Source organism: Fusarium oxysporum, chromosome 1 (genome assembly GCF_000149955.1).
Source record: "Fusarium oxysporum f. sp. lycopersici 4287 chromosome 1, whole genome shotgun sequence".
Classification (NCBI taxonomy): domain Eukaryota; kingdom Fungi; phylum Ascomycota; class Sordariomycetes; order Hypocreales; family Nectriaceae; genus Fusarium; species Fusarium oxysporum.
The window spans coordinates 6,464,389-6,489,479 of record NC_030986.1 but is presented as its reverse complement, the minus strand read 5'-3'; the positions used below and the strand labels follow the sequence as shown (position 1 = coordinate 6,489,479).

The 25,091-nt window shown below is 48.3% G+C and overlaps 7 protein-coding genes across 7 annotated transcripts; 5 read left to right on the top strand and 2 right to left on the bottom strand.

Moving 5' to 3' along the window:
* Positions 1-197: 197 nt before the first annotated feature.
* FOXG_21981 (uncharacterized protein) lies at positions 198-1,970 on the top strand (the record flags this gene model as incomplete). The annotated part of the gene is made up of 2 exons (XM_018402361.1): positions 198-348; positions 424-1,970. 2 exons carry the CDS (start codon positions 198-200, stop codon positions 1,968-1,970), a joined length of 1,698 nt encoding a protein of 565 aa, XP_018255654.1.
* Positions 1,971-2,856: 886 nt separating this feature from the next.
* FOXG_15102 (uncharacterized protein) lies at positions 2,857-4,639 on the bottom strand (the record flags this gene model as incomplete). Its single annotated transcript, XM_018395174.1, has 3 exons — positions 2,857-4,421; positions 4,487-4,560; positions 4,623-4,639. The coding sequence occupies 3 exons, from the start codon at positions 4,637-4,639 to the stop codon at positions 2,857-2,859; spliced, it is 1,656 nt and encodes a 551-aa protein (XP_018255653.1).
* A 493-nt stretch (positions 4,640-5,132) lies between these two features.
* Positions 5,133-6,054, top strand: FOXG_21980 (uncharacterized protein). Its single transcript, XM_018402360.1, has 2 exons — positions 5,133-5,348; positions 5,400-6,054. Exons 1-2 carry the CDS (start codon positions 5,316-5,318, stop codon positions 5,892-5,894), a joined length of 528 nt encoding a protein of 175 aa, XP_018255652.1. The 5' UTR covers positions 5,133-5,315; the 3' UTR covers positions 5,895-6,054.
* Positions 6,055-12,912: 6,858 nt separating this feature from the next.
* On the top strand, positions 12,913-14,995 carry FOXG_15101 (uncharacterized protein; the record flags this gene model as incomplete). Its single annotated transcript, XM_018395173.1, has 2 exons — positions 12,913-13,442; positions 13,522-14,995. The coding sequence occupies 2 exons, from the start codon at positions 12,913-12,915 to the stop codon at positions 14,993-14,995; spliced, it is 2,004 nt and encodes a 667-aa protein (XP_018255651.1).
* Positions 14,996-17,372: 2,377 nt separating this feature from the next.
* Positions 17,373-19,397, bottom strand: FOXG_15100 (uncharacterized protein; the record flags this gene model as incomplete). The annotated part of the gene is made up of 5 exons (XM_018395172.1): positions 17,373-18,298; positions 18,350-18,363; positions 18,420-18,866; positions 18,913-19,238; positions 19,297-19,397. The coding sequence occupies 5 exons, from the start codon at positions 19,395-19,397 to the stop codon at positions 17,600-17,602; spliced, it is 1,587 nt and encodes a 528-aa protein (XP_018255650.1). The 3' UTR covers positions 17,373-17,599.
* Positions 19,398-21,379: 1,982 nt separating this feature from the next.
* FOXG_15099 (uncharacterized protein) lies at positions 21,380-23,404 on the top strand (the record flags this gene model as incomplete). The annotated part of the gene is made up of 1 exon (XM_018395171.1): positions 21,380-23,404. One exon carries the CDS (start codon positions 21,380-21,382, stop codon positions 23,402-23,404), a length of 2,025 nt encoding a protein of 674 aa, XP_018255649.1.
* Positions 23,405-24,002: 598 nt separating this feature from the next.
* Positions 24,003-25,058, top strand: FOXG_15098 (uncharacterized protein; the record flags this gene model as incomplete). The annotated part of the gene is made up of 3 exons (XM_018395170.1): positions 24,003-24,158; positions 24,211-24,500; positions 24,554-25,058. The coding sequence occupies 3 exons, from the start codon at positions 24,003-24,005 to the stop codon at positions 25,056-25,058; spliced, it is 951 nt and encodes a 316-aa protein (XP_018255648.1).
* Positions 25,059-25,091: the final 33 nt, after the last annotated feature.

The following is a 25,091-nucleotide window of genomic DNA, read 5'->3' as shown; positions in this document are numbered from 1 at the left end:
GTTTTCTGTAAGAGATTGAAGAACTTTTCACCAGTCGGCAAAATGTCGGTAGGTAGATGCCTTGATGACTTGTCCACGTCTGCGCCCTCCATGCCCCTCCCTCACCGTAAGATAAGCTCGGCTCAAGCTACGTAAGACGAGCACAAAAGAACCATTCAACATCAAGCCCATTCATCCAGCCCTCTCGACAGAGAAGCATGTCGGAAGTTAATAGACCTCAATCCGGGGTCTACCAGTCAGACTCTCCATTGCCAGCAGGGAAATGGACTCGCATTCTCACCCTAGACCCAGGAGCTAGAGACGATCCCATAGAATGTTCTCTCCACGTTGCCAAATTTGACACTGAAGGTAAGATCCTCTATGCGAAATCGAAATTTCTTTTTAATGAAACCCGTCTCGGCTGACCCTGAAATATATTCAAAGCCTACGATGCGATATCATACGTCTGGGGTAACGCTGCAGAACGCCGCTCGATTCAGTGTCAAGGTCATCAAGTCGACATCACCACTAACCTCTTCGAAGCTCTGCGCCAGACCAGACACCCCCGTGAGCCAAGACGCATATGGGCCGATGCCCTATGCATCAATCAGTCAGACCTGGTAGAGAAGAGCTTCCACGTCAACATGATGGGCGATATATACGCTCATGCCCAGCAAGTCGTGGTTTGTCTTGGCGACGACGGCCAGAACGGCGAAGTCGCAAGTGTCGCTTTCAGCGTCATACAAGATTACAATCGCATTGCCGCCAAGTACCTGTCCGAAGACGTCCTCAACAGCAGAAAGTGGTGGAAACCAGACGATGGTTACGGTCCTGTCACTGCTACGCGGCTTCAGAACGTACTACCATTATTCAACCATCCCTGGTTTGAGCGGGTTTGGGTTCTTCAGGAGGTTGGGCTTGCGAAGAACGTGGTGCTTGCCTACGGCTCGTCAATGATGGACTTTGCTGAAGTCATGGACTTCGTGCAGGCATGGGCCCAGACCGGCAACTCTTTTCCAGGTGTCTATTTCAGGTCAGGCCATATCTCGGACCTCTTCACATACATTTGGTCCTCATACGTCAAGGATGTCGAAGATGCCTGGTTCAGATCTTCCCGCATACTCAAAGTCCTGTTCCAGCAGTCACTGAAACGTTCAAAACTTGAGTTTCTAGATGTGCTCTTCAGGGCGAGACACATTCAAAAGGCTACGGACCTCAGGGACTTCGTTTATGCATTCCTCGGGCACCCTCGTGCAAGGTCGGACGACGGCGAGCTCTTGATCAAGGCAGACTACTCAAGAAATCTGTCGCAACTGCGGCTCCAGTTGTTTTCCGGACTGAGTCCCCATTCATTGCGATTTCTTGGCCTGGTATCTCACTGTCTCCCTGAGGAACTCGCGAGTGGGCCGTCGTGGTGCCCCCAATTAGACGTCAGTCGAGCTTGGGCTATCAATGACAGATATAAGGCCTGCCAGGGGGAGGACCCGACCTCAGTAGGCTGGCTATCCCCCCGAGTTGATGGGTCGAGCCTTGAGCTCTGTCTGTATCTTATAGACACTATCGATTTCTGCGGAGAGGTCGCCGCAAGGGATCGAAGTAACATTAATCAGGCCACGACCACTACTGAGGAGCCTGGCCACCGCATCGCAGAATCAATGCTCGTCCAACGCCCTAGTCTTGCAGAAACGTACTGGTCGGTCTTGGAGGAATCAGAAAAACGCCATGGTCTGATTTATCAAGACAAAGTGCTTGCTTTTGCGAGTACCCTTTTACACACGAAGGAGGACGAGGATGCTTTATCTATTGCTCACAGTTTTGCACAATTCTGTCAAGATTACTGTCCGTCCATGCATTCCTATCTCCATGATCACAACTGGCTGGAGCGATGGGGCACGGGAGGAGCGCCGAAGCATTATATACCGTTCCGACAGCGAGCGGCAAACAGTATACAAAGGGAGAGATTCTTCACCTCAGCTAAAGGCTATTGGTAAGTCATTCTTTCGCCAACACCACCGGGGGGCTATCAACTTTGAGCTCTCGAGCCTGCCATTCTTTACTGACGGTGAAGTATAATTGCAGTGGGATGGGATCGCCCTTGGTACAACCCGGCGATCTGATATGTATTGTTCCAACAGTCCAAACTCCGTTAGTCATTAGGCCAATAGGGAGCAAACAGATGACATTTAAGGTAATAGGATCCTGCTATGTGTATGGAATGATGTATGGGGAAGTACTGAAGACGCCAGCAATGGGTCACACAGCACAAAAGACTACAGTAGTGTTTCTTGTTTAGTTATATTTGCGGCGTTTCGCTGAGACCTAGCTAGGGTTAGAGGGCTAAGTGCGACGGTTATGGTTTCCAAACAGGTAAACTAGTCCATACTAGGTTTATGTTTGCGGATTGCGTAGGGCACTATACTGAGTAGGTTGCGAAGTGTCATATCTCTTAATAGTGAATAGAGCGGTTTAGGCACATTCAGGTAAAGAAGTCTTATTAATAGCTAGTAAGCTAAGTTCTATCTACTGCTAAATATATATATATATATATATATATATATATATATATATATATATTAGCGATGGCCACCGGGTAACTGTAAGAGTCACAGAGTGATTACAAGAATCACTGGTGTTTTTGGTTGTATCTGCTGTAACTGGGTCTTGGCGGTCACGGATGATGAGTGGTGATATAGAAGCTAGTACTCGAAGCGAAGTGAACAAAGGAGCTTACAGCTGATTGGCTTCCCCAATTCGATACGGACAGCACCGCATCAGGATCTTTAATACCTACATCTATTAGAAATAAAACTGCTTTCTGGCTTCTTAAACCAAACACTAAGGAAAAGTCCCGCTATCAAGGCTTTCCCTAACCATGTACTAAGCCGACTCTACCTCTACTACCCCTTTGGATGTCTTTGTATTAGTTACAGTAATCTCTAGACCATCGGATCTTGCAACAGTCTCCTTAAACTTCCTAGGAGGGACGTTCATTGCGTAAAGCTCATCCATCTTCTCAAATGAAAGGCCTCTAGTTTCGGGAAACAGCCACCAACCACCGAAACCGGCGATCAATCCGGTAGCCAAGAATATGAACCCGACCATGCCGCCCAGGTCTCCGGCATCAGGATTGATCATATATGGGACTGTGAACTGCATGATCAGACCCCATATCGAGTTAGTAATGGTGATGAAGCCTTGGGTCGCCGCTCTGAGCCGCATTGTTGCAATTTCTGACGCCAGGACAAATCCTGTGGCACCAATAGAGAGCTGATAGATCAGCGCCCAAACATACAGCATGCCAACGATACCCCAGCTTGCCTTCGTCTTATCCGGAACGCATCCCAGAATGCCCATGATCAGGAGCATCAAGCAGAGTACAAACTGTGGACCGACAATGAGGAATCGACGACCGAATATCTCTGTGAGGGGGAAGGCGGCGGTGCTAGCAACAAGCATAACAACATATAAGGCGATTGAGGCGCCAAAATAGTTTTTGATGCCGATGAGTTCGAAGAAGTATGTCGCATAGCCAATGACAAAGGTTGCTCCAATCATTTGTTGAGCCGAGGCAACAAAAATAGCAGTAAAAGTACGCTTGCGGTTAAGTTTGTTGAAGCATTCTGTTTCTGATTGTACGTTGATGCCAAAGATTCTCTTTGGAGGTGTGCTGTCAACGTTACCATGCAGGTCGTTGGTGAGTCGAATTTCTTCCTCGATACGGCTGACTTCGATGTCGTAGTATTCGGTCTCCTCGAAACCATAGATACGGCGTAATGCTTTCTTGGCATCAGCTGTGCGGCCGCGCCTGACAAGCCAATAGGGGGACTCGGGGAAGAAGGGCCAGGACACGGTAAGCATGACTGTATCGTGTATCAGTGACTGGAAACCTTTGGAGGACAGATAAAACATACGAGGGAAAATGTACATGGCCACAACAGGAAGCCACCATTGCCATTTTCCAGAAATGTGACTGCTCCCCTGGCTTACAATGACGATGGCAAATTGGCCAAAGACAATGCTAGTGTTGAAGAAGCAGAGAAAGAAGCCACGGAGCTCGGGACGACACGTCTCACCAATCCAAAGAGGCGAGATGGTGAACATCATACCGATCGCAATACCGTTGACACCCCGTCCTGCCAGATGCATCCTCCAGTCAGGAGCGAGTTGTTGGAGAAGGACTCCGGCAGCTGAGATGATGGATGCTGCCAGAATGCCCCATTTTCGACCGAACCGTTCGAGTAGTGGCGCGAAGATAAATGTAGCGACGATTTCAGTAGCGGGGGCGATTGAGTTCCAGGCGGAGAGATAGTGGGCCGGAATGAGGTAGGTACCGTCCGACTTGAGCACGCCGAACTTTTTCTTGAATTCAGGCAAAGCAGCGAGCTGACCGCCGGCCACGATGTCAAACCCTTGCATGACAACGCCAGTGGAGATCAACAGAGCTAGTTGCGATTGTGAGCTGATGGAAACAGACAACTGATGATTGCGAACCCCGGGCTTAACTTACCCCAAAGGGCAAACCGCAACTGCGACCTAAGAATCTTCCATTTGTTGTCTGGATTGACAACGGAATAATCCACTCTGTGGTGTGATAGTCAGTGACTGACAGAGATTCCTCGGAGGAACGAACATGACGCGCTTACCCGTGGATCAGAGTCATTGTGACTTTGAAGTGATGAGATTGAGATGCCGACTAAATGGTAGGCAGAATGATTGTTCCTGGACAAAATGTCTGTAGAACAGGCCGACCTTTGGCAAGTCCGAGGTGGATACTTATAGTCCTGCCAGCTGAGTCGTCGAATCAATCCGGGGTTAGTGCACCCAGACAGTTGGGTTCTCTTATGATCCGGGGTATGGGGTATGGTTGCCAATGCAAATGCAAGCGAAGCCAGGGGTTGGGGGTGGAGAATTACCTCCGCCTTAATGTCTCCATACGGAATTACGTAGGGATTAGAGTTAACATTGTCACGTGTTTGTAAAGTTACATCGTTCCACTTATAAATTCATCGAGCTTCGCGGAGCTATCTTGAGCTCCGCGATGTGTCCCCGCAGCTAGCGATGTCGCCAACAAATCCGTGGAGGCCGGTTGCGCGGACCACGAAGATACCCCAACCACGCTTCGCTCAAATCGACATTTATAACTAAGTTGACTAGGCTTCTGTTTCCTAATAGCGTCTGCATACTCAACGTGATAGCGAAAGACCTATAGGCTTGACCCGGACTAGTCAGATGGCGTGCCAGTTACAACAGACCTGGAAAAGGCGCTCCGAACAGCCCAGAGTCCATTTCACGGCAAACAGCTGGATCAACGATCCTTGCGCTCCGGGATACGACCCATGCACCAATACATACCATGCTTTTTTACCAATGTACGTATCTACCTTTTTAAATGTACCACCTAAGTTGTTTGCGCTAAATAGCATGATCTGACAGGCAACCCATTGAGCTGCGAATGGGGTAACATGTCCTGGGGCCATTTGGTGTCTAAGGATCTATTGACATGGGCACCAGCTCCGGTTTCACCAGTTCTTGTTCCAGACCAGATCTATGACTCTGAAGGTGTCTTCACTGGGTGCTGGGTTCCTGCCAACGACAAGACACTGAGGGTTGCTTATTCCTCTGTGAAGCATCTGCCATTTCACTGGAGCACCCCACCATACCCACGTCATGCAGCCGGTTTAGCTCTGGCAACCTCACGCGATGGAGGTATCACTTGGGAAAAGTCTCCTCGCAATCCGATATTGCCTGGTGAGCCAGACAGCTTGGAGATCACTGGTTTCCGCGACCCTTACGTGACGGCTCCGCTGTCCACCCACCACGGTGAACCGGCAAAGCTTTACGGGCTGATCAGTGGTGGCATACAGGATCTAGGTCCTACAACCTTTGTCTATGAAATACCATCCAGGACCACTTAATGGACACCCCCACTTAATGGACCACCAAAATTTCAATATTCCCATACAAAATCCGAATTTTCAATTACACCGCATTTGGCCAGGAATGAAGATACTCACAAGCCAAAACCTGTGCTGTATAGTTTATTTCATGAAATTTCAATATCGGCTCAATTTTTCCCCGTTCCGCCTCGTGGTCTTGTCCTCTAGCCCTTTGAAATCTTTTCAGTTTCACCTCATCCGGCCCATCCGACCTCATTCACTCCAGTAGGCATATCACCTAATTTACTCATGGAACTCCTGCCACAATGGTTCAGCGTGTTTATACTGAAGACGACGTAGCTGAGGCTATACTCGATATTACTGATAGAGGCCTATCGCCGACTGAGGCGGCCCAGAGACGTGGAGTGCCTTGATCGACCATTTATAGACGACTTTCTGGTCAAGCGAGCAGGAAAGAGTCTACCCACCCCCACCAACGTATTTCTACGAGCCAGGAGGTCCGTCTCGTTCGCTGGCTTCTGCGGCAGGAGTCCCTGGGCTACGCTCTCACGCATAGCCAACTTCGAAGCTGCGTCGAAGCCCTCCTCCGTCAACAGGGGGATAACAAGCCTCTAGGCAAGCACTGGACCACCAGGTTCGTCAAACGTCATTCAAAACTATCTACCAAGCTTGGAAAACGTCAAGAAGCCGCCAGATTTGACGGCTTTACTCCGAAGGCGGTCAATTGGTACTTCGATATCCGGGAGAACGAGTACGGCTGGATCAAGCCTGAGAACACGGTTAACGTGGACGAGGGTGGCATAATGGCGGGTTTCGGTAACTCCTCCACAAGTTCTCTACGGGCTTTTATAGGGCATAACTAATTGGTTGTCCATGAGGCCTGGACAGCCTCGTAATCGGGAGCTCTGACCCGAAGAAGAAGGCGTTGTTGAAGGGCGTTCAGTCGCGCACTTGGACCTCGTTTATTGAGGCTGTCACCGCAACTGGCCGCGCTTTAAAACCGGGAATTATCTTTAAAGGAAAAGAGCTGCAGAAGCAGTAGTTTCTTAAGGAATTCGAATCGATAGCGGACTGGCACTACATCACATCACCAAACGGCTGGACCGACAACCATATAGCTCTCGAGTGGTTGAAAGATGTCTATCTACCTCAAACAGAGCCTCGCGATGCATCAGATGCGAGACTTATTATCCTTGACGGTCATGGAACCCATGCACAAGTGAGTCTTTTGGTGTTTTCACCGCAGAGTCTCCCGCTATAAGGTCGCTAACGAGCACCCAGGATGAGTAGATGGCTACGTGCTTTCTGAACAACGTCTACTGCTGCTATCTACCAGCGCATTGCTCTCATGGCCTACAACCGTTAGACAATGGAATTTTTAATGTCATCAAAGGTGCGTATCGGAAAGAACTCCAAAAGCTGGCTAGTTTGACCGATTCTGCGCCCGTTGATAAAGTCAATTTTATTCGGTCATATGCGAAAGCCAGAGAGGCGGGCATGAGGAAGAAGATTATCTTATCCGGCTGGAGGTTTACTGGAAATTGGCCTATAAACCGTCGCAAAGCTCTAGCACATCCGGAAATTCAACCGGATAAAGAAAAAGTGCTGGAAGGCTTCAAGACGCCCAGCCCTCCTCATCTGGACTCAGATGATACGCCGGAAACGAGCCGCCAGGTGAGAGATTTGGCCAAACATCGAAGTCGTCCGACCAGGAGGAAGTACAGTAAGATCGCAAAGGGGCTAGAAGCTTTAGAGATAAAGGTAGCCGTTCAGAATGCGCGGATTACTGGGCTGGAGGAGCAGGTGTCCCAGCTGCGGCGAGGGAAGAAAAGAAAGGCGGTACCGAACCCGAACCGACGATTCATGGCTCTAGCGGAGGCTCTAGCGGCTGGAGAATCTCTTCCTAACTCAAAGGAGGCAGAAATAGAGATGGATGTGGACGAGGAGGTCGAGTCGGTGATTGAGGTGGGTGTCAGATCAGAGGACGAAAGTGACAACTTTAGGGTCGTAACAAAGCACTGCCAGCGCACACGGAGCGGTCGGGAGATCAAAAAACCACGCAGAGAGTAAAATTTGATCAATTTTATGGAGAGTCTCTTTACTAACTTCGGTTTTGATTGATAACGCGGCCTGTTTTTGTGTGCACGAAAATTTAGATTTTGTATGGGAGGATCGAAATTTTGGTGGTCCATTAAGTGGGGGTGTCCATTAAGTGGTCCTGGATGGTATAGTATTAACGTACACGATAAGCGAACGCAACAGACAAGCTGTTGAATACTGGTGAAAATGAGACCGGCTAACCGGCTGACCGAACTACCGGTCAGAGAGCTGTCTCAGCACTGTAACAACCTCTTAGATTGGTCATTACTGAACAGATAGAAATAGGGTTCCAACCCAACTATCGGACAGAGAGTGGAATACACACAATAGACCCCTATATCTGACACAAGCGAACGCAACAGACAAGCGAACGCAACAGCCCACTTTTCACCTTATACTTAGTTTTTTAAAAGTTTATAAAAATCTTAATTTAAGCCTAAAATAATTAAAATTTTACTAGACTATATATAGCATATAGAATAAGTTATACAAATTTTCTTAGATTTTTTACTAATTTATTTTATATAGTTTTAATTAAAAATACATTTCACACTGTATAGCTAAGCTTTTCTAAATAAAATAAAATAGTTAAAAGTTTATAAAAAATACTTTTTATAATAAATAATTATACTAAGCTTAATTATATTTTTTCTTGATTTTTAGATATTTTATTTAAGAATTAAATTGTTATAGGGTAAGTTATTTTTAGCCGTACAGTGCGCTGTTGCGTTCGCTTATCCGTTGCGTTCGCTTATCGTATACGTTATATCACTTAATAATAGATTTAATATATATTAACGTGTATGATAAGCAAGTGGGCCATCCACGTAAGTGGGCCACTTCTTGTATACCCTTAAGATAAAAAATAAAATAAAAACACCACAAACTATCTAATTAATTAAAACTACTCGCTATACTCTCCTCTAGACGTCTCAATCACTACCTGACATGTCCTTGCATTATGCCCAGTCTTTCCGCATACACCACAGCGCCGAACGTCCGGTCGCGCCGACCTTTCTTGACCACTACTTCTCGACGATTCGGCCACTACCTGCGCATTTACATCCATCTGATCAACTACTTGCCTTGATTCCCCTGCAGTCATCACCCCTCCTTTCTGTAATCGGGTTCTTTTTGCCCTTCGGCGTCGACTAAGTATCTCGTTTGCTTGTTCAAGGTCATTCATCCTAGCCTCTACTAAGGCTAGCTTATGCATGACTGTGCTTGTTCCCTTCTCAAAACACTTCACAGCTTGAATAAGTGACTCTGGAGAGCTGCTATGATGTCTTCTGATTCGTTTCTGTAAGTAGGCAGATTGAGATTGGACCTCAAGAACTGTCTTTGGGGTCTTTGAAACCCATGGGGTTAAGGGTTCAGCAACCTCCTCGGAAGGCGTTGGAGTCCGCAGCTTCATATCAAGCTTTGAGATCACGCTTTCCGGGTTAAAAGGAGCAAGCCCAGCTCCTCTAAAACCCCCTTTGATATTTTTTTCGGTTATAGTGGCTTGGAAGGCGGCGTGGAAGGCGGGAAAGAACTCGGTCTTCGAAATATAGGTTATAGAGCATCTGATCAGATGCTCTATTTCTCGACCATATGCCTTCTTTAGTGGCCCAAAGCACCCGATATCAAGAGGCTGAAGTAGATGAGACGCATGAGCCGGAATACAGAGCGTGATGATATTATTCTCCTGGCAATATTTCTCAAAAGCGACGGAGTGGTGACTTTCGTGGCCATCAAGGATCAGAAGACGATAAGAACCAACTGATCGGTCAGTTGTGCATCGGTTGAAGTGCTTTAGCCATTCAAGGCCTAGTTCATTATTTGTCCAGCCATTTTGGCTCGTTGCAATAACCCAGCCGTTTGGGAGGGTAGGTTCTTCATGCCAGTTGGCAAGGTGATATTGGCCCGCTCCAATGATAAACGGCTCGATCGCCCAGCCTTCCGCATTAATCGCTTGAATGACTGTAATCCATTCACGATTCCCAGGCTGCACTGATTTTGGTCTTCCAAGCCTTTCTGAACCTGTGACGACCATGCCGCTTGAGATAACACCCATCATAAAGCCAGTCTCATCAAAGTTTCAGATATCCTCTGATTAGATACCATACTTCGCGATTATGTTCTGTACGAGCTTAAACCAGTTGCGAATAATAGTTGGATCTTCGCATTTGGCCCTCTGGTAGTCATATTTACGAAAGAAATGCGTCTTGAGCTCTGGTTGTCGTTTAACGAAGTTATGAGCCCAGCGCTTGCCGACGGGTGGCGCCTTGCGGTCAGCGAGGAGAGAATTGGCCATTTCTTCAATAAAAGAATGTCGCGGAGGAAACACTCGCGAATCTAGGTCGAGAATAAAGTGAACTACTATTTCTTCTTCTAGATTAGATAGTCTGCGTGATTTCTGGGTAGTATCGCGTCGTGATTGAATGCCATTCTGGCGGCGACGTAAGGTATTGCGAGGAACTTCATATGTATCTGCAGCGCGTCGGACACTTAGTTTGGGGTTATTTTGAAGGGCCTGAAGTGCAAGAAGCATTCTAGCCTCAGTAGAAGAGTTCGACATGCTTGGTGGTTGAGAATTATCTGATCAGATAAAAATGTTGCAAGGTGAGGGATTTTTGGCCCACTTACTTGGATGGCCCACTTGCTTATCATACACGTTAGGCTTAATTAATATAAAGAAGTTTTATTAATAGCTGATAAGCTAGAATCTATGAAAGTGCAAATAAATGTGTTCTATATACTAGAATGATAATGTAAGGACTGATGGTATCGAGGGTCGATGTCGGTTATAGAACGATGCATTCCTGGAGCGCTGTCGGTCCATGTATTGTCGGTCTTGGCGTGATTGGTGGATTAAGAGTTGAAAATGTGGGGTACACGTGACGTAACCGCGGGGATCGTAACAAGGAAGGTCTTAGATAGGTTACCTGTTCAGCTTAACCTAGCTAAAGTCCAGGAAAAAACAATAAAAGACCTAAAATTAGAAGGAATCAGGGCTTTAGGCACCTATATAGGCCCTATACGCCCCAGAAGAGACTTCTTACAGGGCAAGCTAGCTATCTTAGAAAAGGCCCTAGCTGCCCTAAAAGACCTACCTAAGCAGCACTCTCTCCTTAGAGGTAGTATTTATCATACATTACGCGTATTTGGTCTATTAATACAGATTTGTATATTCATATTATATTATATGTAAAATTCTGCCCCTGAAAGGTTCTACCATTTCGATGCATAATCTTAAAGTATCCCTGCTTGCCTGTGACACCCCAGCACCTATTCAACAGTAATTGGTACAGTAGGTGCGGGAGGTGAGACAGAAAACATCACTTTGCCACCCTTTCCTGACTATAACCTGGATTGGCAGGAGGCAATGGCAAACATCTGTTGTTATGATGCGCAGTCATGCCGGGTGCACTTGTGTGGAATAATTCAGTTATTCATTGTTCTTCTATTCAAGAACCATCAAGGTCTTTTATACTTGAGTTATCCTTGAGTTCTCGAATTTTCTGTGTATTAGTAACTTTAATCATGATGTGAGGGGAAACCTTGGTACTTCCAACAACATCGAGGCCTTTTCGGTTCCTGATCAACTGGTTCTGAACGATGCTCCCGGAGTGTTCTGGCCGGCAAGATATACCAGCATCGGATTGTCTATGCTGTCCAACGTCTCCAGTCGTTTCCCACACTCCTCGTCCTTCACGGTCAGACTCGGTTTATTCACAGGAGGTTGTTAGAAAAGCATATCCCAAAGTCCTTGCGGGAAATTCTGGCACTTTATGCACTTTACGACAGAAAGTCCGAAACAAATCAACAATTGGTTTATAGTACTATTCAGGAGTATGCGGATCAGTTAATGGAATTCATAGAGAAGTCAGACTGCGATATAGATATCCTGTCTTCAGTTCAGGCTCTAGTGTTATGCAAATTATTCGCTTATTTGACGGCGATGTTGGACAACGGGCTGATGCGGAGCGCACACAACCTTTCTTTATCCAGAGCATCCGTCGTCTACAACAGCGGATGCAGTATGTCGGAGACCCAGAGCAAAGCATAGTCAGTCTCCTCGAAACCCATACCTCTAATGCTTGGGAAACTTGGCTTGTTGCAGAAAGTATGCGACGCACGGTCATCATGGGGTATTCTCTGCAGGGTTATCCCGGAATCAAAATGTGACATGCACTGAACAAAGTCAATTAACATGAGCTAGACAAGGGTTAGCACTATGTGTAAACCCCGCCCCGTGGGCTAGGCTAAAGGAGGAAAAAATGTCATTGAGCGGAGCTAGGATAAAACCACGGCATACCCTTAAACTTCGGTGATAGACACACTAGGCCGAAAATAGGGAAAATGTCATCACGGCGAGTTGTATATCTGTGACGGGAATGGCGAATGGTAGCAGATGAGATCATACTGATTAATCTTGTCTGTGAAGTATTATTCAAATGACGGCGTTAACTTATGGATTTTCTCCTATCGCCGGGAAGGACTCTGGCTCGAGGGAAGATAGGGGCCGAAGTTGATGTGGGATGGAAACAATGTCGTTAAGAGCCGGTAGTTCAGGGGCCAAGTGAGATTTTATTGGATATTAGTTTCTCAAAACCCGGCGCTTGCAATATACTTGGGACTTGGCATCCGGACATCCGACTTCAACTTCTGTTATACATTAGTCATCCAGAGGTAAATCTTCACGGTGCACGATCGGAATAGCAGCAGACTGGGGTCTAAGAGAGTCAAGCTTAATTTACGACTTGAACCAGCTTCCCTACAGTAATGTCCATCTTGTGGGTGGGGCTAATACCTCATGCCATATGTACTTAAAGGGATGTGTCCTCCATCTATCTCGAGCTTTCATCCTTCATCACATTCATCTTTCAACCCCAAGTGGTCTTCTAACGATCTCTCTCGCAAACATATCCAGCATCTGCACCTCTAAACAGCCATGCGGTTTGTAAGCCCCTGGGAGGCGGCTTCCAGCCTCGGCAGTATCCTGCTTATGGCCAGCACCGTCTCTGCATTGGCAACGACCGCCAACTCGGTCGACACTTACGACTATGTGGTAGTCGGCTCCGGTCCTGGAGGTGGCCCATTGGCCGTCAATCTGGCCCGAGCTGGTTTCAGGACTCTCTTGCTCGAGGCTGGCGACGACGCCAGTGATGCTATGATCACGAACGCCATTGCGTTGACAAACACGGCAGATACAACTGCTCTGACTTGGACCTATTGGGTTCGTCATTACGACGATCTCGAATTGACGAAAAAGTACCAACATCTTACCTGGAGGCTTCCAAACGGAAACTTGTGGGTTGGTCCGGGAAGCTCTGCGCCTGAGGGAGCAGAGATTGTTGGTATCCAATATCCCCGTGGCGCTACACTCGGAGGATCGTCTATTGTCAACTCTGCCCTGACTGTCCTTCCCGCCAATAGCGACTGGGACTATATCAAAAACCTCACAGGCGATGACTCATGGAAGTAAGTTATCCCCAAACCCTTCTACTCTTTCCATCTTGTGATCTTTAGGGAATTAGTAAGCTAACGCACCAAATCCTAGTGCTACTCACATGGGGGACCTGTTCATTAAGTTGGAGAAGAATCAATACCGCCCACGTGGTACCCCAGGCCACGGCTTCGACGGATATCTTGAGACGATTTTGGGTAACGGGGCCGTCTTTCTCTCTTCACCTCAAGCAACCTCAGTTCTAAAGGCCATGGCTGCCGAGGCGGGCCAAGATCCCGAGGACCTGGCAAACATCCTAAACACTGACCCTAACCAAGTCTTGAACCCCGACCGAGACCAGATGACAGGGCTCGTGGGAGCGCCTCAACATGCCAATACCACCTGGGCCCGCTACAGCGCAAGGACACGAGTGCTCGATACTTTGCGCGCCGTTGACGAGAAAGGCAGTAAGAAGTACCCCCTGGAGGTCCGCCTCAACTCCTACGCTACCAAGGTCCTCTTTGACAAGCCTCGAGGAGGCTCAGTGCCTCGCGCCATTGGTCTCGACTACCTAGAAGGCAAAAGCGTCTTTCAGGGTGACCTCCGCTATAACTCGACAGTCAAGAAGACGTCACGCCGGGTCCTAGCTCGAAAAGAGGTTATTCTCAGTGGTGGATCATTCGGTTCGCCTCAGCTGCTGTTACTCAGCGGCATTGGACCAGCTGCAGACCTCAAGGCCCTGAAGATCCCCGTCGTCGCCGATGTACCAGGTGTTGGCCGTAACATGCAAGACCACAACGAAATTGCCGTCATTGGACACGGTGCCCAGGCCTTCGATTACTCCGCTGCTCCTGGCGGTCCTCGCTCCCAGTGCACCTTTAGGGCTCCTGGCGACCCATGTCTTGCACTTTACCGTCAAGGCCAGGGACCATACGTTCAGCCTAGTCTCATGCAACTGGGCTTCCTCAAGACTAATTACACCACCAACGACGAGCGTGACATTGCCATCTTCCCCGGTTCTTTTGGATTCCGTGGCTTTTGGCCTCGGAACACGGGACAATCGTGGGATGATCCCCCAACGACCTGGGGTATGCACAGCGTCCATATACATGGCAACAGCACGGCTGGATATCTCAAGCTTCGCTCGGCCGATCCAACCATGACGCCTGAAATCAACTTTCGACACTTCAACGGCACGGGCGCCGCAGGCGACATAGCCGCTATCAAGGAGTTCCTCGCTTGGGGTCGCCGTGCTTTCAACCGCGTCCAGGCACCATTCGCTCCTTACAATATCTCCTGGCCCCCATGCACAGGCACTGTTGGTGCCGATGGAAGCTGCTCTGTTACTAACAATGATGAAGACTTCATTCGCGAAAATATCTTCGGTCATCACGTCATTGGCACTTGTGCCATCGGCCCCAAATCTGACAAAATCGCAGTCTTGGACTCCAAGTTCCGTGTCCGTGGTGTTTCTAGCTTGAGAGTCGTCGATGCCAGTGCTTTCCCCAGGTCTCCTGGGGCTTTCCCGGTTATTGGGGTCTATATGTTGAGCGAGAAGGCGTCGGAAACCATCCTATTGGGCGAGTAGTCCTACACTGTATCATTCTTTCCTTCTATACCTGCCAATTAGTTAGAATAGTATCTCCTATTATAGAAATGGAAAAGTATAAGCTCTTAACTGCTATTAAGTATCTCGTGCTATACCATGCAGTACCCCTCACTCGGTCATACCCCTCTACCGGTCAGCAAAAAAAATAGTCTCCTATACAAAATGCGGTTTTTCACTTGCATAGTATTTGACCAAAAGTAAAGCTATTAGCGTGGGAAAATAGCTGCCGTATTTAAAATTGCATAAGATTTAATATTTTAATATTCCTTCTCCAGTGACGCTTGCGGTATAACCATACAGAACTAATGTAGAATGTCTCAAAACGCCTCCCTTATCAACCTCCCTCCGCCAAGTCTCAGCAGATTTTTATCTACACCAGCCTCTCAAAACCACGCTAGAAATGCCTCAATTACCTTATACAGAGGATAATGTTATCGAAGCTATGCTGGATGTCACAGAGAATAGATTCTTGCAATATGAGGCCGCCTAGAAGCATGGCATGCCTCAGACCACTCTTTCTGATCGACTAAGAGGCATACCGCCTAAATCTGAAGTCACCTATCCTAGCCGGCTGTTATCCAAGTCTCAAGAGGCCAGGTTGGTTACCTGGATACTTCGGCAAGAGGCCCTAGGCTATGCTCCATCCCATAGTCAAGTTCGCGCCACCGTCGCTGCCCTCCTATGACAACAAGGCAGGGAACGGCCTATCGGTGTATATTGGCTAACCAGGTTCATGAAACGCCATCTATCCATAAAGAACAAGATAGGAAAACGCCAAGAAGCATCGAGGTTTAATTGTTTTACCCCGACCGCCGTTAATTGGTACTTTGATATTCGGGAGAGAGAATATGGCTAGATTAAACCTGAGAATATAGTTAATGTTGACGAGGGCGGTATAATGGCTGGATTTGGTAAGCATTTGTCGTTATACCTATTGATTCAGCTAATCTATTGCGAATCCAGGCTTGGATTCCTTGGTTATCGGCGGCAGCGATCCCAAGAGGAAGGCCTTCCTCAAAGGCTCTTAGTCTTATACTTGGACTAGCTTTCTCGAAGCCGTAACTGCAACTGGTCGTCTTCTGAAACCGGGGATTATCTTTAAAGGCAAAGAACTTCAACAACAGTGGTTTATCGAAGAGCTCAAGGAGGTAGCCGACTGGTATTATATCACGTCCGATAACGGCTGGACAGACAACCATATCGCAATTGAGTGGCTCAGAGAAGTCTATCTTCCCTAAACACAACCGGAAGATGAGTCCGATGCGAGGCTTATCATATTAGATGGCCATAGAAGCCACGTATCCGTGCGTATCTGCCTGTTCTGAGTCTTCTAAATAAAAAATGTCGCTAACTCAAAATCCAGGATGAGTGGATGGCTACGTGCATTTTGAACAATGTATATTGTTGTTACCTGCCAGCCCACTGCTCTCACGGTCTATAGCCATTTGATAATGGAGTGTTTAATGTCTCCAAGGCTGCCTATCGTAAAGAACTTCAAAAACTGACAAGCCTGACCGATTCTGCCCCGGTGGACAAGGTCAACTTTATCAAGGCCTATGTCAAAGCCAGGGAAGTGGGCATGACGAAGAAAATATCCTTTCTGGCTGGAGAGTGACTAGGAACTGGCCGATCTCTCGACGGAAAGCGCTCATGCATCCAGAAATTCAGTCAGACAAGAAGGAAACGACGCCTACTTCGGACGGCCCCAGTGACAGGCAACGCGACTCTGATAACACGCCAAAGACCAGCCGTCATATCAGGGATCTGGGGAAGAACAAAAGTACCTCAACGAGAAGACGGTATTCTGTGATATCGAGAGGTTTTGAAGCGCAAGAGTCAAAGATCGCCTCGCTAAGCTCAAGAGTAGCCAGTCTAGAGGAGGAAGTCAGACGGTTAAGCAGAGGCAAGAAGAGAAAGGCAATACCGAATCCTAACATGAAGTTCATGACACTAGCAGAGGCTCTAGTGGTTGGTAATACTATTTCTGAGCCAGGCCAAGCAGCTGAAGAGATAGAGGCTGTCGAGGATGTGATCGAGGTGGGAGGAGTAGAAGAGGATGAGGGCTCAAATTCAGAGGCGGAAGGGTTACTAGTTGTACGGACTTGCGCAGGCCGCGCAGTTAAAAGACCAAGGGAATATTAAAATACAGTCGATTCTAATCTTGATCCTGAATGTGAATTTGGTTTTGCTATTTTTGCCAAGTTTTCGCCGTTATGGTATATAAGGCCGCACTCTTAACATATCTGATGGATTTTCGCCCGGTGGAGCAAAGTAGTGAGCGTATTTGCTATTGCTGTTACTGTGAACTGGAAGTACTTATAGTATATCGGTATTTGGATTAGACAAGGAACAAAAATGCGTAGAGAATGATATAGAAGTAAATTCTTCACTTATCGGTTAAAGACTTCTATTCTAGCTAAGAGTCCACCACTTCCCAATATATCAAACACACCATAGTCCCAGACACACCCTCAAGTAGCTGATGTAGAATCTTCAAATCCTCTCAGCTTCAACCATTCACCATTCACCCTCAGGGGTCTGGTTAGGCCGACCTGACTCAGGTTGAATGCTTAAGTTGGTAGGCTAAGCTCCCTCATCAACTTCCTCCGCCTTGCCTACTTCACCGGTCTTGTGATCCTGACGAAGCTCCCAAGAAGTTGAAGGAATCCAATGAACCGACTTACGAGCAATGGAAACTTCCTCGTAGAGCTGGTCGACTTGCTCCAAGCTGAGCCCCTTCGTTTCGTAAATGAAGAACCAAACGAAAGCGATGCACAGGAAACAAGCGCCGAACCAGATGAAGAAGATCTTCGACTGAAGGTTTGCGTTGCCGTCGCCGTAGTTGACCATGTACGGGGTGGAGTAGGCCAGAGCCCAGTTGAGTAGCCAGTTTGTAGCCGTCGTGATACTGAGAGACTTGGCACGCGTCTTGAGGGGGAAAATCTCACCCGTCACAACCCAAGCGAGAGGGCCCCAGGTAGCAGCAAAGATAGAGATGTAGATGCAGACAAAAGCCACAGCTGCTCTCTGTCCGCCCATGTTCATGACGAAAATGTCTCCATTATCATACTGCCCCGTTGACAGAGTACCAGAAACGGCAACAATGAGCTGAGCGGTACACATGCCAATGGCACCCCATAGCAACATCGGTCGGCGTCCCCATTTGTCGATGGCATACATTCCGGGAACTGTGGATGCGACGTTGATGGCTGAAGTGATCATAGAGATGACGAATCCGCTCGAAACACCCGAGTTTTGAAAGTACTTTGTGCCGTAATAGAACTGTAGCCTGTTAGCTATCAGAGTTATCCAAGTTGATCAAATGAAACAAACAATGAAGTTGATTCCTGCACACAAGTTAGTCATTGATTAACAATTGAAACCAAAATGGAGAGGAACATACCAGTCAGCTGCTGTAAGGCCTGAAGACCCATGCCTGTCAACTGCCTCTTGAGCATGGGGGGCTTGAAGCATTCCAGGTACGACGAACTACCGAGATTCATCTCAAACTCGTGGTTCGCGATAACCTCATTCAGCTCCTGTGTGATCTCTGGAGAATCGTGGGTCAATCTTCGAAGGCGGCTCAATGACTTTGCTGCTTTCTCCAAGTTGTTCTTCTTGACCAGAAAGCGGGGCGTCTCAGGGAGGAAGAGCACTCCGCCGAAGAGAATCAGTGACCAAAGTAGCTGAACTGCGATGGGAATTCGATAGGAGCCTGAGTCGTCGCGTTTGGAAGTGGCGTTGTTCACGATGGCAGCAAGTAGAAGTCCAATGGTGATGGCCCACTGGTAGGAACCGATAATTGCACCACGGATCCATTTAGGCGCTGTTTCGGACTGATACAGGGGGACTAACGGGGTTAGCATTACTTCTCGAGGAGCAGAGCAAGAGCTTACTAGTTGCAGAGATGAGACCAACACCAAAGCCAGCGAAGAATCGACCAGCGAGGAATAGCGGGATATCAGTAGCGGCAGTGTGCAAGACAACTCCAAGGTTGAAGACCCAGGTCGAGATGAGCAAGCCAGGGCGACGGCCAATCCAGTCAGACAAGAGAGGAGAGGCAAGGGCACCGAAGAAAGTGCCCGCAGACAGGATCGATACGATGGCAGACTCCTGAGAGGAACTGACGTTGGGGTTTCCGTTAGCATCGACGTGACCAGTGCTGAACTCGCGCTGCCAGTAGGGCATGGCCAAGATGCCACTGATAGTGCCTGTATCATAGCTAGAAAGTGGAAATGTTAGCTAACAGACCGATTCAAATCATGAACAGCATTACAAACCCGAAAAGAACACCACCAAAGGCTACAAAGAAGCCCACGGCGATGGCAGGCCATGCTTTACCAGCCTCATCCTGGGGCTTAGCAAGGGCGAGTTTCCCCATGTTGGGAGTGATAAGATGGGGTTGAGTGTTTGTGAGGTAAGGGCTAACAATGAGACAGGAGAAGGGTAGATTGGGATGAGAGTCAAAGTGAAGGTGGACCTCGTCAAGGGATCACGGCGGTTATATAGTGGGCAGCGATAATAAGATGTGTTGTGTTGTTAGTTGTCAACAAAGCAAGACTATGTGGGCTGAGACAACATCGACGGCGCGTCCAATCTCTTCGGTTACACTACAATGGTCGAGAAAACAAAGACGAGTCAGAATATTCGAGGTTTCCACTCATCGTCTATCCCCATACCTTGCCTAAACTGGCCTTGAAGCATGAGCGAAGAAAGCAGAACCTGCCCCGGATCTTTCGGATAAGGCGGGACCAGTTAGCGCTCGTTGCTATCGCCCCGACAAGACCCTCGAAAGTTGGTTGATCAAGGCAAGGGCTTGATGAGCGTGCCAGCATCACATGTGATTACGACAAGGATGAAAAATTCTCGCAGCGAAGGCGGGCGAGGAAGCATCCATCTTGATAGCTTCTAGAACGCGCCGGCGGCACCGAATCTCCGCAGAAGCATGCATCTCCATGCGACTTGAGTCCAAGAATGCAACAGTAGCCGGGGAAGACACCCAGGGACGCATCATGTTATGTGTGGGGTTGGATGGATGGTGGGAGGGAACTCGTATGCAGGGTTATCACTCTGCTGCCACCTTATCACATATGATTCGCGAGGATCGGCAATTACATCAAGCTGTGTTGGGTCTAAGCAACATGTCACCCATGGGGGAGTCCGTTAGTCGATCAAAGCGGTCTGGTAGACAGCTCCACACGCAACAACTCCGCACAGAGTAAGACATGGTGTTGAAGCTTCCCCGCACCACTCGAGCATTCCCCAAAGGGATGGTGGATATATGCATGTAGCCTACTACAGGGATCCTCAAAGTGACCCCATGGCATCGATCAACAGGGGATATCTTGTCGGGCCGGCAATCACGGATGATGTGACGCCCGTCATCTCAAGTGAGTCAAGTCGATGTCACCTCCAACGCCCAACTGGATGTTAAGCTTATCCCCCGCCTTCTTTACCTTCCAGAAATCCGCTGGAAGATGCATCGCTTACTAGTTCCTGAGTTATTTCGTTCCAACACAACATTGTGACCCATGCTAGTTCTCCAAACGTCATATTAAGAGGTGCCAGTCACTCCGCGGAGCGACAAACATTCCTCCGCAATAGCATCCCAGCAAGGATAATTTTCCTTGTAAGCCTGTTTGGTGGTCCCATGCGTATTGCATATGCGCTATTGGTTTCATTACCCTTGCACGCTGATCGTCATTTTCCCCACAGCTTTAATTTCCAAGACGATTCATCTCCACCGTCGGGTGTCGTCGCGGACTTAAACTTGTTCTCCGCGCTGGCTTGGGCCTGGTTTGACAACCCAAAATCAGAACGACGGCCGAGCTTAAGTGGTAAGATCAAGAGCTCGAGCAGAATTCTGATCCGTGCTTGATATCACTTGCAAGAACTATATGAAATTTGACTAGGTTTTGGGATACTAGGGTAGCATCGCGTGGAGTCTTTCTCGTCAATTCTGAGTGGCATCGCGATTGATGCAGCTGTGCAGATCAAATCATTTGATGCCAAAATGTCTCTCAGCATCACGAACTGGTGTTGCATTCCCTGTCGTACTTGGGGATGCATGTCTAGTGTGTCCCGGTTAGCTTCATTGTAAGTCAACAGCCAAGTTCATTCCCCGCATCAATTTCAAGCATCTGTTTCCGGTAACTATGTCCCGTCGTCGAGTAATGGGTATGAGCTACTACGTATGGGTTCAGACCATTATCTTTAGATGCTCAACAAAGCCTCGACCTGGCATATATAAGAGCTCATAAACCTCCTCGAATTCGAATAATTAGCTCCAGAGTCAGTTCACGCTATCACTACTCAACATCCTCATCATATTCTTCTTATATGCTCGCTTAGGTCTTCCTCATCATGTTATACTCTGTTCTTGTGCCATTGGCGGCTTCTGTTGCTGCTGCGGCGTCCCTACCCCATACCAAAGACTGTCACGTTGCAAGTTACCCCGGCCCTGAGAATCCCAGTTTCGAGACTGGGAACCTCAAAGGCTGGAAGGTAGTCAACGGCACTGCATTTGGCAAGAATTCCATTTCCAGTGATGTCTCGTACTGGGATGGTCCTTTTCATCAGGATGGAAACAACTTTCTTCTGGGCTTCAAGCAAGCTGGGGAGACAGCTGTTGGCCAACTCCAGTCAAGCACGTTCAAAGCCAGTTCTGTCTTGAGCTTTCTGATAGGAGGAGGCTATGATCCTGAGAATCTCTACGTTGCTCTTGTAGGAGAGAAGGATGGCAGGATCCTGCTCAAGCAGACTGCTACCAACGACGAAGCCCTTATCCGCATTATTTGGGACACGAGTAAGTGGCAAGGCCAAAAGGTTCACATCCTTGTGCACGATAGCAGTGCTAAAGAGGGATGGGGTCACATCAACGTTGATGATATTCGTGTTGGCTGTGATGCTCTTGGAGATGGAAAGGGCCTTACTTTCAACGTCTTCGGTCAGGCGAACCAAGCCCCTCAGGGCTCCTCCGCTTGCTCCTCGTACGCTGCGGATCCTGTCAGACCCCAATACCACTACACGCCATACCAAGGATGGATCAACGACCCCGCGGGCCTAGCCGAGTTCCGTGGGACCCATCACCTGTTTAGTCAATACTACCCAGAGGCTCCATTGTGGGGTCCCATGCATTGGGCTCATGCCAAGAGTACCGATGCGGTTCATTGGCGTGAGCAGCCTGTCGCTCTATACCCTGCCAAGGTGACCAACTCAAGCGACGATTCCGGCCGCTTTACCGGTAGTGCGGTTGTCGATAAGAAGAGGGACGAGCTGCGGCTTGTTCTTACCGACTATATCAATCTCGCTTACCACCCTGACGCGGTCCAAGAGAGTGTCATCACAGCGACTAGCAAAGATGGCAGCAAGTTCAATCTTGCCAAGAAACCCCTGATTGCTGGCCCTCCAAAGGGAGAAGATCCCTTCTTCCGAGACCCCAAAGTCTTCCGCGACCCAACCGACAACAAGTGGAAGGTGGTCATTGGCGCCACCAAAGAAGACTACGGCCAAGTGCAGCTGTATGAGTCTGACGACCTCGTTAAGTGGTCTTACGTTGGTGTCTTGTACGCTGGCGACGGAAGCAACGGAAAGCTTTGGGAGTGTCCTAACTTTTTTCCCCTCGAAGACAAATGGGTTCTCTTCTACGGTAGCAACGGACTTGGCTGGTACGAGACTGGAACGTACAATGGCACAACTTTCACTAGTGAGAAGCGTGGTCTTCTTGATGAAGGACCTGCCAGCTATGCTATGCAGTGGTACAAGGATGAATCTGGCCGTGATCTAGCCATCACCTGGATGGCAAACTGGCCTAGCCCCAAGTGGCCCAGTCGTGTTAACGGGTGGGCTGGACAGCAGTCGATCACTCGCGAGCTCTTCATCCGCAAGGATGGTGGTCTGGGCCATCGCCCGATTCCAGAGCTGAAGTCCCTTGCATCGGGCCCAACCAAGAAACTGGGACGAACCAAGGTCACACCCAAGGGTCTGCGGATTGGGAGCTCCAAGAGCGCCAGACTCACCATTTCCGTCGATCTCGCTTCATCTGATGCAACGTCCTTCACTCTTTCGCTCTTCAAGTCAGACCCCGAAGCTGCGCTACTGACTTTTGATCGAGGTGCTGGAAGTCTCACTCTGGATACCACCAACGCGGGTTATGGTCAGCCAGGCAAGTGGAAGGCTTTTGTTGCTAAGCCCGATGATAAAAAGTTCAGCTTGGACATCTTCCTCGATCGATCTGTGCTCGAAATCTTCACGGGACATGGAGCAGTCTTTTCAGCAAACATCTTCCCTCGGTATCAGGAGTCGGAAGAAATTAGTATAGTTGCAAATGGAGGCGTTTTGGCGGTGCAGTCTGTTGCACTGACGCCTCTCGGATCCAGCTGGTGTTAAGCAAAGTCTTGCGAAGGGTAGGTTTATGAGTGTTGGACATGGAGAGAAGCACAGAGAGAGGCACGGGGTAGATTCTTGTATCTAGTTTAGAGAACACCAATCTTTCTTCATTTTCCCCAAATCTTCTCCGTGAAAGTGCTGGAATCAGCCGCAGGGCTAAATTTAAGCTCCCCTTGCCGGTGACACTGGTCGACTAAGTTCTCTCATACTTTGTTTTCGCTAGTCCAATTGGTCAGCACCCGCCACCCGGAGAGACGGACGTAGGTAAATCCTTGCGACGCACCCATCACAACACTTGGGGTAGGATCAGCATGCAACCATCATGTGAGAAGAGTGCCACCCTAATACCGTAGCTTCGTCTAACCCCATGGGGAAGGTGCAGCCTAACCCTGTAGATGGTCACTAAAACCTGGTCCTGTCCCAAGAGTAGACGAACCACATGTTGACACTGATTTAGCGGCTCATCAAAGGCGTGGTAATAAAAGGCTCATTGATTTGTATAATAAACCCCGTCTCCACCCTGACCCATCTCCTCGCTACCTGCTGCTTGGTCACCTCCTCTGCCTCATACTGTAATGACTCGACCCATTTACACACAATGTCTGAGCATGGCGCAAGGCCCTCAAGTCCAGCCAAGGTTGCCCTTGAGGCATGGTCGCAGGGCTGTATGATCGGGGCCTTGATTATTATGATTGGCATTACCTTTGTCAATATGCGCCGTGGTGTTCTCCTGCACAAACTCATTCTGATTGAGGTTAGCATTTTCGTCTTTTGATGTTTCATGGTCATGTCACTAATTGAACAAGCTTCTCTTGGCCATGCCCAACGGCTTCTTTACCTTTTTCGATCCGCCAACGTGGGGATGGTACCTTTCCTCAACAGCTATCTTCCTCGTCATCTCATGGAATCTACACAACGTCATCGCTTGGCTCAAGAACAAACCATTTCTTTCCAAACGATATAACACCATATATATTAGTACTATTATCTTAGTCCAGCCCTACTGGGTTCTGGAGATCTATGCCAACTTCACCTATTTTAACCCCCCTTATTCTCGTCTATTTGTCTCAACTCGACCTCTTGAGGCTGTCTGTCGGTAAGCATCCCAGAAATCCCTGCAGACGCACAACTTACTTACACTTCTATCAGTGACCCGTGGTGGATATTCACCGCCCTCAACCTGTTCTGGAACATCAAATACCGGTACGAGTTCAAACCTCTCGAAATCGTCCGCGTATCTCCTCGATTCGGTCTCTTGCTTCTGAGCATGACCCTTAGTATTATCTTTATCACTGTGGATCTCTTTTCTGTTACGCCTGTGATTCCCATCGGCTACATCAACCCGTTTTGGAAATTCGCCTTCATATTTAAATGCTTTACCGATACCATCGTTCTCGACGACTTCAAAACTGCATTGGATAAGCTGAGTCGGTATAAGATGGAGCAGAACTATCCATTGCCATTCAGCAGACCGAGAAGTCACATAGAAGCACAGCCCCCAGGGTCAAGCCTTGTCCACTTTGACGTTATTTGCCCGGTCGAAAGCTCGAGGTTAGTGACAGTGGAACATCTGGAGAAGGCAGACAACAGTCCGGTCTCTTGCCCACCAAGGGCAGTTAGAGCCTCAGATACAGGGCTTGTAGATAGAGTGTAGCAAATTATGTAGTAAGAAGACTTTGAATTTAAG